General features: G+C 38.8%; 1 protein-coding gene across 5 annotated transcripts in view; it reads left to right on the top strand.

Annotated features, from left to right (window-relative positions):
• Nucleotides 1-13,405, top strand: part of LOC149153887 (uncharacterized) — a 403,197-nt gene extending 389,792 nt beyond the window's left edge. For all 5 annotated transcript variants that reach the window (XM_089438322.1, XM_089438319.1, XM_089438323.1 and 2 more), the window contains one exon: nucleotides 12,698-13,405. In XM_089438322.1, coding sequence (XP_089294448.1) covers nucleotides 12,698-12,781 — 84 coding nt within the window. In that variant the 3' untranslated portion in view covers nucleotides 12,782-13,405. The remainder of the gene's footprint in view (nucleotides 1-12,697) is intronic.
• Nucleotides 13,406-14,067: the final 662 nt, after the last annotated feature.

The raw sequence follows: 14,067 nt of genomic DNA, 5'->3' as shown, positions 1-14,067 counted from the left end.
GAGTTGAGAGCTTTGTTGTAAGGCTATTTGTGGGCTATCATAGTGCTGCTATCTAACTGGTTGACGAATAGGAAGAAAATTTTTCTTCTATGGGTTACCCACTTTTGGTGGGTGATAGGGACTCCATGGATTCTTAGCTATCACTAATTTTTCTCAATGATAGTAATTTTCTCACACATATTGGCATAATTCACACATGGTATTCATGTGTAATACCCATATTTCGAAATACAACAAATGTGTAAATACTCATAAGCTGGAAAACAATAACGCATAAAAATGTAATCTGCACATACCTGAACTGCTAGCTGATTGCTGATTCTGCTATTGAACTGGCGATCCCGCTGCTGGTGATGCCGTGGCTGTTTTAACCCAATTTTCGAGAGGCCAATACCACCCAACCAGACTGAGCAAACCTAGTTGCTCAATCCAGAAAGCTCTCCACAGAGGCTCTCTGTCCCTCCGTGCCCAGAACCCCAGACCACTTTAAGCTGTTCAATTGATAATTCCCTTCTCCCAGTTTCCTGCTGATGAATTTATGCTTCTCGTTCTCTGCTGCCCCTCTCTGGTTTTTCCCCCCTTTCACCGGTTCAGACTAGTGATTTATAAAGGCAGGCTTGGCGGTGGCCACCCTCCTGCTTCCGGCCACCGCTCTTCTACCTCCTGACATGACTCCGCATGCAATTTAACCCTCTGAGATCCTGTCCTGGCAAAGCCGCCCTGCCATAACTTCTCAGCTGGTTCGACGCGCCCTGGTTAATGGTTTCGGTAGTGCGTTTTAGGTAGGTTAACGCATAGTCTTTTTATGAGTCCATTTATATTTTTATAACATTTCCATCATATGTGTTATATAGTTAAATGATATCCTTTTTTTTATAACATTTGATTGTATATGTTATAAACTCTAATGATATATATATATATATATATATATATAACATTTCATTATATATGTTATAAACTTTAATGATATATATTTATAACATTTCATTATATATGTTATAAACTTTAATTATGATATATTTTATAAATCCATATTATATATGTTATAAAGTTCAGTTATGATAAATATTTTATAAATTTATATTATAAGGTCTAATTATATATTTTATAAAATTTTAATATATATATATATTATAAAGTTTAAAATTTTATTAATGGGTCAATTTAGATGGGTCGTTACATACACCCCCCCTTCTGAGAACTTCGTCCCGAAGTTTAGAGTTTTAAGTTCAAGGTTTAATGGACATGACCTTTTCTATCGAGGTCCCCAAGCTATTCAAAATCATCCTATCCTTCCTAATCTCTTCCGCTCCCATCCTATCCGTCCTCTACTGGAGTATGCCGTGGCGTCAGTTTCACTGATCTAACCATTCATAATTCTAAGGTGACAGCGTCGGTTATACCGACCTGATTCTCAGTAGGCATCTGGCAGTCATCATCACACGTCTAGGGGAGCGTGACTCGCACAGTCTTCCCATGACTCCAGGGTTCGGAGGATAAACGGTGGGTAACACCTCCACCCCTCCCAGTAAAATTAGGGCTACTACCCTATCATAGAATCACTTTGAGCTTTAACTGATCTGAGGTTCTCTCATCTCGAAAATTGGATCAATTATCTGCAATCATAGTTTATCTGCAAGTTTATCTGCAATCTTACACTTACCCATGCATTTGTAAAATGTGCATCAGCATATTTGAAATAACTTATGTATTATTTACATATGATACTATAGCATAACATAATTTTGTCATTTTCTATGCATGTATTCTGACTTTTCTTTAGGATGTATTCCCTTCCTGTCTTCCATTTCAGTTGCTCATCTTTGACTTGTATAAATAAAACAGATTTATATTGTTTTAATTTCTACCAGGAGTAAAATCATTTAACGGCCTTAACTTTACTTCAACATTTATAATTTAGTAAAATAATCACATATATTGTTTTGGTATCCATGTACCAGCAGGAATTAAACACATATTATTTTGGTATCCATGTACCAGCAGGAATTTAAACATATATTATGCCACAAAGTTTCATGTTTATCACTAATCATTCAAATGTTTTTGGGTCTTTGACAGTAGTGAAGTAAATATATACTAAACATAGTGTAAAGTCTTCAAAATGGACATAAACTAGGGTATCTCTGACATATGTCCTCTGTATTCTCCCAAGTTGTTGATCCAGGACTATACTTATCCCATTGGACCTTAACTTGGTCCACCAGACGGTTCCTTAACTGTCGAACTCTACGTTCCAGTATACGTAAAGGTTCGACCGTTATGACTCCCTCGTCCGATACCTGCAATTCTTTCCACTGGATGTTATGAGATAGATCAGCTACATAATGTCTTAATACAGAAACATGAAATACATTATGAATTCTATGCAGGTGGGGTGGCAGGGCAAGACGATAGGCAACAGGTCCAACTCTTTCCACGACTTTAAATGGTCCTATAAATCGGGGTGACAACTTTGTCCCTTTTCCGAATCGAATAGTACTTTTATTTGGTTTGATGCGGACGAAGACCTGATCCCCTACTTCATACTTCCTATCAGTTCGGTGAGCATCAACATAACTCTTTTGTCTATCCTGTGCTTCCTTTAATCGTTGTCTAATCTGTCTGACCTGCGCTTCCATCTCATGGATTAATTCTGGTCCTATTATCACTCGATCTTCTAACCTGTCCCAACTTAACGGTGTTCTGCAAGGTCTGCCATATAAATCTTCAAATGGAGGCATCCCTATCGAACTGTGGTAACTGTTGTTGTATGCGAACTCGACTAAGGATAAATACTTTTCCCAGTGTGATTGCTGATCCATTACATACATTCGCAACATGTCTTCAAGTACTTGATTTACTCTTTCAGTTTGCCCGTCAGTCTCAGGATGGTAAGCAATGCTTAAATTTAGCTGAGTACCTAAGGCTGTCTGCATGCAAGTCCAGAATCTGGAAGTGAATCGCGAATCTCTATCGGATATAATCTTCTTAGGTACTCCATGAAATCTGATAATTTCATTTATGAATACTCGAGCTACGTCAGCAACATCATAAGTATCTCGTACCGGAATGAAATGGGCGCTTTTTGTTAATTTATCCACCACTACCAGAATGGCATTGTGTCTTTGAGAAGTAAGAGGTAGTCCAGTGATAAAATCCATAGAAATGGTCTCCCATTTAGACATAGGAATGTCGTGGGGTTGTAAGAGACCCGCTGGGTGACAATGATCTGCCTTTACTTGCTGACATTCCAAACATTTTGCAACAAATTGAGTGATATCACGCTTCATGCCTGCCCAAAAGAAGAGTTTCTTGGTATCCGCATACATTTTCCCTACTCCAGGATGAGCACAATATACTGCCTTGTGAGCTTCCCTAAGGATGGCATCTCGAAGATCTTTATCATCTGGAATGTACATCCTTCCATGGAATCGTAGGATCCCATCGCTTTCCAATTCATAACCCACAAATTTAGATTCTTTTGCCTTAATTCCCTCAAGACTTGCCTTCACCTTTAAGTACCAGCTGTCTTTTATAAGACGATCCAGTACTCGTTGTCTTAAGTCCACTTTAATGGGTATGAGAGAAAATATCCGGGGTCTCCTGCTTAAGGCATCGGCTACCACATTTTCTTTTCCCTTAATATATGCTATTCCGAAGTCATATTCACTTAGGAATTCACTCCATCGCCTTTGCCTGGCATTTAAGTCTCTTTGGGTGAACAAATATTGTAGACTTTGATGGTCGCTTTTAAGTGTAAAATTTCGTCCCACCAGATAGTGTCTCCAGATCTTTAAAGCTAGCATTACAGCGGCCAATTCTAAATCGTGAGTAGCATAGAGTTCTTCATGAGGTTTTAGCTTTCTGGAAGCATAAGCTATCACTCCTTTGTCCTGCATTAACACTGCACCCAGCCCTTGCTTGGATGCATCAGTACATACCGTAAAGTCTTTGCCCATATCAGGGACTCTTAGGATTGGTGCACTGGTGAGTAGTCTTTTGAGTTCAGAGAATGCATTATTACATTCCTCGGACCACTCATACTTAACACCTTTACGCTGGAGGGTTGTGATTGGCTTTGCGATTTTGGAGAATCCCTCCACAAATCTCCGGTAATAACCTGCTAAGCCCATAAAGCTTCGTATCTCATGTGCATTTTTCGGTATTGGCCATTCCATGATCGCTTTTACCTTCTCAGGATCTACTGAAATCCCTTCACCTGATATGATGTGACCCAAATAATGAATCTTTTCCTGAAAGAAAGAACACTTGGACAGTTTTCCATATAACTGACGTTCTCTAAGGCAGGACAATACTAACCGCAAATGCTCTTTATGCTCTTCTTCATTCTTGGAATAGATGAGAATATCATCTAAAAAGACTTGTACAAATTTATCAAGATACTGACGGAAAACACTGTTCATAAGATTCATAAATACGGCTGGCGCATTTGTTAACCCAAATGGTACCACAGTAAATTCATAATGCCCAAAACGTGTCCGGAATGCAGTCTTAGAGATATCATTTTCAGAAATCCTTAGCTGATGATACCCTGATCGAAGGTCAATTTTTGAAAAGACAGCAGCTCCTTTCATTTGATCGAAAAGATCATCGATTCGCGGCATAGGGTATTGATTCTTTACTGTAGCTCGATTTAAGTCTCGATAGTCTATGCATAATCTTAAGGATCCATCTTTCTTCTTTACAAAAATTACAGGAGCGCCCCAAGGTGAGGTACTGGGCCGAATAAGCCCTATATCGAGTAGTTCCTTCAACTGGATTTGCAATTCCTGAAGTTCTGGAGCTGTCATTCTATAAGGCGTTTTTGAGATCGGTTGGGTACCTGGCTTTAATTCAATAGTGAGATCCAATTCTCTTACCGGGGGTAATCCCGGCAGTTCCTTTGGAAATACATCCGGGAACTCGGCTAATACCGGATATTGTTCTAAGGATGGCCCCTTTTCCTGGCTTACTTCGTGAATTGCATAAGCCTGACAACCCTTTCTTAAACAACGCTTCACCTGCATTGCCAAAATGTAGCGTAAGGAAACTTCCCTCTTGATTCCTTGAATTTGGATCACTTCTCCTTCATCATTTATGCCTAAAATCCTTTTTCCATAACAGTCCACCCAAGCTTGGTGAGCTTCCAGCCAATCCATACCGATGATAAGATCATACGTCCCTAAGGCTGTGACATAGAATTTTAGTTTAGTCGAACAGACCCCTAGGTCAATTTTGCATTGATCCACACTCAAGCCCACGGTTTGGAGTTCTCCTGAGGCCATTTCCACTTGGTGGAAATCATTTTGTCTACGAGCTGCCAACCCACATTTGTTTAATGCATATGACGAAATAAAACTATCTGTGGCACCAGTATCAAATAAGATTTTGAGTTTTACGCCATTGATAATACCTGAAGATTCCACTACAGTGGATTGATGGGCTGCTTGGTCGTGGTTGACTACTGCATGAATTCTGTGATTACTTCAATTGGCTGATATCGGCTCCTTCGCAGTCCTTTGCAATATATTTGATGAAGCTTCTGGGCAGTTACGCTGGAAATGCGGCCCCCCGCATCCCCAACAATTGAGCTGCGCTGATCCTCTTGAGTCAAGGTGTGAATTTCTAGAGAACGAGCCGCGTCCTCCCATGTTGATTCCTCTCGCACTCCTTCCTCTACCGGTAGTCCCTCGCGATGCCCATGGTCTGGTGTTGGACGATTCCGTGGCTATAGTGTTTACTGCCATGGGAATTCTTGCCCCCATACTTGGGGTAAACCTGTTACCGTAAGGTGGCCTTGAGCTACCTCCTATGAAAACGTTCCTGGGAGCCTTCCCTGGAAACCCTGATTGAAAAGGCCCTGCTGGCCCCATATCCTTTTTGATTCCAAGGTGCTCTTCTGCATAACGGCTACATTCGACTGCCTCGGCTACAGATGATGGTTTCCACATACTTACCAAGGCTCTGATGCGAGGGTTTAACCCAAATATGAAGCGTTCAGCTTGACGTTCATCAGAGTCTAAGTAGGGAATGTATTTTACCAGCTCCATAAACCTTATTTCGTACTCTTCCACCGTTTTACTTCCCTGAATTAGTGTATGAAAGGCTCTGGCTTGCTGTTGTTGAAAGTATGGAGGTAAATACTTTGCGCGGAACTTTTCCTCAAATAGTTCCCAAGGAACATTATCCGATGTAAGGTGCAGCTGCTTTTCCAGATTTCCCCACCAAATCAAGGCACTTTCCTTTAGTTGAAACACGACGATTTTTGTTTTTGCTGAAGGTGAATATTCTCTTAACCTGAAGCACCGGTTCATCCCTTCCAACCATGCCTCAGCGCGTTCACCAGCTCGACCTCCCGAAAATTCTGGGAGTCTAATTTTCTGAAGCTCTCTAGAGATGTCTTCTCTCAATCTTCCGGGCTCCAAATTATTTGGTTCCGCTGAACTGGTGGCTACATGCTGAAATTCCTCTTTGTTTTTAGCCTTAGTTGATTCCTTTAATGTCTCCAATAAGGCTTCCAAAGAGTTCATTATCACAGTCAACTCTGGCGTTGGAGTGTTTGATGTTGACGGTTGCCTTGGTGGTGACGAAGGTGATGGGGATGACGATGGCGACGGTGGCGACATTAATGGTGATGATGGTGCCTGGTCACGTCGTCGCCGCTCATACGTCCTTACCATAGTAATGGTCCCTGAACACAAAATAAAATTTATATATATATAAAAAATTGAGGCGGATAACCGAATTTTAACACACAATTTTCTTTGCAACTTCACATTTATAAACGGGTATAGTTTTGCTATTTTTACCCGCTAGGCGGATCTTACTGGTACCGAGGTCAAGGAGGGTGGTCTTGCGACCTCCTTGTCCTAATGCAGGGTATTCTATCCTAGTATGAATAATGCAGAAGTGTATGGGTATTAGCTCCCAAGGTAAGGCATCTAAAGTTTATTTACCTAATAACATTCACAAGATGAAAATGTTAGATGTCTCGCTATAATGTACAATGGTAACATACTTGTCATACCTCAATCTGGCTATTACATTTAAGGGAGGTCATATACACCTATATCCCGAATATATTACTTGGATATGGGTTTAATCCATAAAAGAAGGGTTGTTTTGCTCCCATATTAGTTTGACCTTTGGCTGTAAAATTTACCAAAGACATGTCCTGATTAAAATCTAGAATATAATGTTGTTCTACTTAAGCTCACTCTACATGGCGAACTGTAACACTCATGACCTGTCAAATACTTTTAACAGAAGGTGAAACTAAATGAATTCATTAGTAACTTAAGTTTGTCAACAAGTGATTCTCTCTCTGTCTTCCCATTTATCCCAACATCACTCTGGCAAGGACACAGGGAACCTGAAGCCTGATAATTTTCTGTCATCTGTCTCTGTTTCACTCTTTGTTTCCTGAATTTTACTCCTTACTTGACTGGTCAACTCCCAAGAATGTGACTCCTTTCTTCAACATATACTTTAGCCGATGAGTTGCATTAAATTAACGAAAAGTTATGCTGAACAAAAAACTCATATATGGCACTAGGAAGGTTGCCTTCTATTGATGTATCTGAATTATATAAAGCATAAAATTTTGGCTCTTCCAATCTCTTTGAAGATCGATAGATATATAATGTAGTTGTTCGAGCCTTATCTTTCCTTTTTTTTTTTTTCTTTCTAGGCAAGGAAATGTCAGGAACTGATAAACACTATCGTTTGGGACGAGGTCCTGATCAAGCTGTTTAAACATTTAGATGGACAGAAGTCAGATAGGGATTCCTGTGCTCTTCTCTGCAAGAGATGGTATTGGCTGGAAAGTGTAAGCAGGCACACAATTCGAATAGGGGCTTCAGATAGTACTGATGGATGCATAATCTTGCTACTCCAGTGTGTCAGTGACCTACATTGTGTGTACATGGATGAAAGGCTGCCAGTGCCCCTAAAACATAATTTGCATTTTCACCTAGGAATTGGACTAAGGTCATAGAACTACTAATGCTGGAAGTTCATCAAGAAAAACACCTAAAAGAAATCACTCTACAGAGAAACGTGGAACAGAAGAAGCTGAACTGAAATCCCGAAATCTGCCAGATCTTGGTCTGAATGAGTAGTATTCCTTCTTAGATTTTACCAAAATACCCACTATATTTTATCAGAGTTTATAAGGTTTTGGTCATTATGGAATTTGGTCAAACAGTTTGTTTACAAGCTGTTGTAGGTGTTCTCTTTTAATTTACTAAGCAAAACAAATGCATAGACTCCAAATATATCGTTCAGCACAAGGAATGACAGACACATATAGCACATATAACATTTGCACTGAAACAGGAAAGCTACAGCTATCAAACCACTGTTTCTCCTTTATAAATAACCCATACATATATATAATCAGCAATCAGTGCAAGCATTATCACAGTCATTTTATCAGGAATACAGTGCATAAAATTAGGGGGAACGTGATCATTATAGTAGCTCAAATTTCCCCTTTTCCTACAGTAATAATCCCAGTCTTCCACAATCTTTACCACAGCAAATGGCACACGGATTGTTCTTGTCTTTTGTTTTCACTTGCAAGTAAAGATTTATGATGAAAGCACAAGTGGGAAAAGTTGAATGAGATTGCTAACAAGATATGATCCTGAGAAGAAGTCGTCAAATCCATAGAACTCTTCTTCATCCTCAAATTCCTTTTGGAAACCCTTTTTAGATGTTTGACGTGAATCAGCGCGATGTTTTCCTAAAGTCATACTTAAGACGAGAATTTGAGTCCAACAAAGTATTATATGCATGCTTAATGCACATAATTTTTTTTTTCGGGCATTTGGCTTTTTGTTGACGTCTGGATGGTATTTAAGGGCCAATTTTCTGTAAGCTGATTTAATTTCTTGGGGAGATGCGGCCACTGATACACCCAGCACCTCGTATGGAGATTCAGATTCAGCCCTCCTCTTATTTTATTGCTTGCTCTAACAACCACCATTCTCAGTCTTCTCACTCCCTTATTGGCATTGCCATTGATGGTGATGTTAGAATGGAGGCACATAGTCACACGCGCAATCGTGCTCATCTTGTTCACTGGCAGTCTCCCGACCCATGGTACGCCCATCGCAAAACATACTTACATAACATCGGTTGCCCGTATATATTTCACACGCAGCATACCTCTCCACACACACACATGCAGAAGCTTTTAATATGGTTAGCATTTGAAATGGTTTTCATATCCGAACACGGCTTCCACCTGGTCGTTTGTTTGGTCCAAGGCATGGCCATGCTTGTTTATTGGTTTCAACAGTCAATTTTCTTATTGCCGTATTGCAAAATAGCGTTACGCGGCAGCGGATGAACACCCAAAGCTAAGAATGTCTGTGCGAGTGTTTGATTCCCTTCGAATGAATCAACATATACATTCAAATGGAACGCACACGATTATTTTAAAGCCAATATACTCTTTATATTGCCGTATTGCAAAATGGCGTTACGCGGCAGCGGAGGAACACCCATTTGAATTTGTGCTGGTTAACGTTTCACGTATTTATCTTCTGGTTTTCCGTCGATTCAAGCCGGAGGGGGGTTGTTCTTAATCTATGACAGACCCAGTATCAATCCCAAACTAAGCCATTAACACCTATAGCTTCGGTACAACAGAAAGTCATGCCGCAGGGATTTTTATACGCGCAGACAGGTTTATACGAAATTCTAGCTGCGTAGGGCCTGTGAGGTCCCGAAGGTTTGAACGCAGCTCTGATACCATGTGTAATACCCATATTTCGAAATACAACAAATGTGTAAATACTCATAAGCTGGAAAACAATAACGCATAAAAATGTAATCTGCACATACCTGAACTGCTAGCTGATTGCTGATTCTGCTACTGAACTGGCGATCCCGCTGCTGGTGATGCCGTGGCTGTTTTAACCCAATTTTCGAGAGGCCAATACCACCCAACCAGACTGAGCAAACCTAGTTGCTCAATCCAGAAAGCTCTCCACAGAGGCTCTCTGTCCCTCCGTGCCCAGAACCCCAGACCACTATAAGCTCTTCAATTGATAATTCCCTTCTCCCGGTTTCCTGCTGATGAATTTATGCTTCTCGTTCTCTGTTGCCCCTCTCTGGTTTTTCCCCCCTTTCACCGGTTCAGACTAGTGATTTATAAAGGCAGGCTTGGCGGTGGCCACCCTCCTGCTTCCGGCCACCGCTCTTCTACCTCCTGACACGACTCCGCATGCAATTTAACCCTCTGAGATCCTGTCCTGGCAAAGCCGCCCTGCCATAACTTCTCAGCTGGTTCGATGCGCCCTGGTTAATGGTTTCGGTAGTGCGTTTTAGGTAGGTTAACGCATAGTCTTTTTATGAGTCCATTTATATTTTTATAACATTTCCATTATATGTGTTATATAGTTAAATGATATCCTTTTTTTTATAACATTCATTGTATATGTTATAAACTCTAATGATATATATTTATAACATTTCATTATATATGTTATAAACCTTAATGATATATATTTATAACATTTCATTATATATGTTATAAACTTTAATTATGATATATTTTATAAATCCATATTATATATGTTATAAAGTTCAGTTATGATATATATTTTATAAATTTATATTATAAGGTCTAATTATATATTTTATAAAATTTTAATATATATATATATTATAAAGTTTAAAATTTTATTAATGGGTCAATTTAGATGGGTTGTTACATCATGACAACCATACTTATTCTATTATAGGTAATAGTGTGGCAGTAGTCTCTTAGGCAATATTAGGAAAGAATGATTGGCAACTTTCCCACAACAACCAATAGTAGTGAATTATATTTGCATTCTCACAACAAACCATGTGTATTCCTAAGAAGCTCATGTATCTCATTTTCCCCACTCCCATATTAATTTTCCAATATTCTATGCTGACACAATCACTTATTACAGTTCTTCTCTAATTAGCATTCAGTTATCCAATATAATTTCAATCTTCCAGCAACGATAAGAAATTGTAGATAGAACAGTAAAACAAATGCACAATAGAAGACAGCCAAGAACAATAGAGACAGTGATTTAGTCAAAGACTGGAGAAAAATCCCACAATGGGGAAAACCCTTTCCAATTTTTTCTTCTATTAGATTGTCATCAAATGTTCAACAGAGAGATACATAGTCTAAGTACATCAACAACAAGTCAAAGGTCAAATCCTTGACTATCCAAACCAACCATCCAATATCCAATCAAATATGAGCCCAAAAGTCAAATCTGCAATTTCTGGTCAAAGTCAACAGAAGTCGACACTTCCCTAACCAGCCAATGGTCAAACTGCTCCAAAAAGTTTGGTCAAGGCAGCAAAGAATTCAGCCTCCTTCCCTTGGTCAAATTCAGTCAAAACGGTCACAAAATCTGCCTTCAGATTTGGTCAATGCACCAAGTCAACCTGCTGTCAAACCTGCCTGAGATCTGCGGTCAACTGTGGTCAAAGTGCCCAGAAAATCTCGGCCTTCTCTCTCCTGAATTCGGCCTCCGAGAACAGGTCCAAATCCCAAGTCAAACCAAGCCCAAAAAAGTTAAAAACTGAAAAGTCAATACTGGTCAAAGGTTCCGAAACCGATAGTCAATAGCTCAACGCAGTCAACAGAATACTCTCTCTCCTCTTCGTGCGTGTGAGCTCGGACCTGCAATTTTCAGAGCTAATCGGACCAAACGATGAAAGATGAATGTGTGATGTGATGCCTCCAAGTGATGTCTATTTATATGTTGTTGACGAGGTCGAATTTCCTTGCCCAGGTCGACTTGTATTTTTTGTGTAAATGTGGTTCCATATTAAAAATAATATTTTTGCTTGTGTAAATTAAATTCTTCCAAGGGCTAGTAGGATCTCCAGAGGGAGAGGAGGGCTTCCCAAAGGAGCGAATTTCTCCCTGAGCTGCCAAATTTCAACATCCCCCACTCACTGCAAGGTTGATGTGACTTAAGATAATACAAGGTAAGTATCTTAGTGTAGAGTAAAATAATATGATTTCTTTTTAGATCCCTTTGAGCCCCCCTAAGCCCCCTTTTCTTTTCTCTCTTATGGAATCATAGCCTCCACATGTTTTTTCCTTCTCCATTTGCAGCTGGTGATGTATCTTTTTATTATTATTAACTTTCAATGTACAATATTTACATATTATATCTTTTGGTTCTTGGCCTTTCATCATATACACATGTACATTTCTAAACTAGTGATCAAAACTAGGGTGTTGTATTTTTGGTTCAAATTTAACTATTATGGAAATTTATTTGAAGATATACTTGTGGACATCAAAATTTACATTCGTATGTTTGAAACAATGTTTAAAGTACGCTTGATGTAAATGTGATCATTTGCAACATTTGACAGAGGTGTCCATTGCAAAGATGTAGAGTGCATAAGCACCAATCTATGTAGAGTTATTTCTGTGGTTCTTACTTAGAAGTCAGTTAAGATCGGACTGCCATATACCACATTGAAATAGAGAAAACAATAAATTGTATGAATCTTTCATTGAGTGAACACCTAGACGTGTATGAATCTTTAATGGTTCTGCAGTTCATAGTCCTGAAAGGGTTAAATATTCAAATTATCTGTCGTTTCACCTTGTGTTAGAATTGTAGTGAAATTCACTTCCATTGATCTTTACAGGAAATTTTCTTTTCTGTTTCAGTGGTTGCAGGAAGCATCAGAGGAGGAAGAGGATGACAAGGAGCAGGAAAAGGAGGAAGGAGGAGGTGGAGGACAAGCAGCCTAGATTGCTTCTAGAGGAAGAGGAAAAAGGAGGAGGAGAAGTAGCAGCATAGATTGCTTGTAGAGTTGATCTAATATTCATTTTTAATCAGGTACCTTTCTTAATAGAACTACCTATTTCTCCTTGAGATGTAGGTTTGAAGGCCTTGGAAGTACAATTTCCTCATTCGATCTGGTTTGAGTTTATTCTCTAGTTCGTTAAAATTTTGATATGAGGTGAGTGTACTTTATAGTCATTTGATGCGGAGCCATTGTGTATATGTTGGAAATTGGAATATGACAGTAATGAAATTGTCTTAGTAGAATGTTAGGGTTAGACCTAGAAGCAACTTTTCATCAATTGTAAGGCTATAGGAACAAAGGCTATCAAATTTATAATGTTGCATTATGCTAGGCCAAATTTGAGGCATCCCTTTCTTTTGGATGAATAATGCTCTAGTTTTATTTTTGGTTAGAAAATAATGTTTGTGTGAGAGATTGAACCTTGGGTTGCTTATCAATATGAGATGAATGCCACAATGGCATATCTCAAGTTTGTTTTGAATCAGTCTCCATTGGCATTTTTACAGAGTGTGTTAGAACTAATTCACACTCTGAAATGTTTATAACTTTATTGTTCTATACTCTATTGATTGTGCTTATTGATATGAGGTTTGCATAATATATGAATGTAATGGCATTTGTTCAATGCATAAATAGCTAAGCATTTTCAATGCTAAAATTGTAGTTTATATCTAACTAGGTGATAAATATGTCATTGCTATATTTTCTTGTATGTTTTGACTATGTTGAATTTTTTCCAACATTCTTGTTTCTTTAAACAGAATTAAAAGTGCATTAATTTAACCTCTTTGATTTTGATGTTATGCTGTTACATTTTAATGTCTATTTTTCACTTTTCTAATCATGTCATTCAATGGAATTTCTTCTTACGTTTGCATTATGTTAATAATGAACATCTTTGATCAAGAATCTAATGCCTTTAGCGTGATTTTGTTTCATTGCAAGCTACTGCTATGGTACCTAACCATTAAGTATGCACTTTTATGTTATAAGTTTTTTTTTTGTTGGCTTGACCCATGGGGGATTTGAACCTTGAATCTCATGGTTTACATGTTACTTTCATAACACGACAATCGCCAATTGTGCTGCCCTTGTGGGATTATGTTACAATTTGTTGTCTAAAGATAACTTGTGGCATTTGTTTTCTTGTATTTATAACTTGTCTCATTTGTGTCCCAAGTGAGGACAATTTTGAATGCTTATGAGGTTGGGAATATTTAATAAAGT

The sequence above is a fragment of the Pinus tabuliformis genome, chromosome 9, assembly GCF_031772625.1.
Source record: "Pinus tabuliformis cultivar Carrire ecotype Pingquan chromosome 9, CPIR1, whole genome shotgun sequence".
NCBI lineage: Eukaryota > Viridiplantae > Streptophyta > Pinopsida > Pinales > Pinaceae > Pinus > Pinus tabuliformis.
This window is presented reverse-complemented; position numbering and strand designations above follow the sequence as displayed.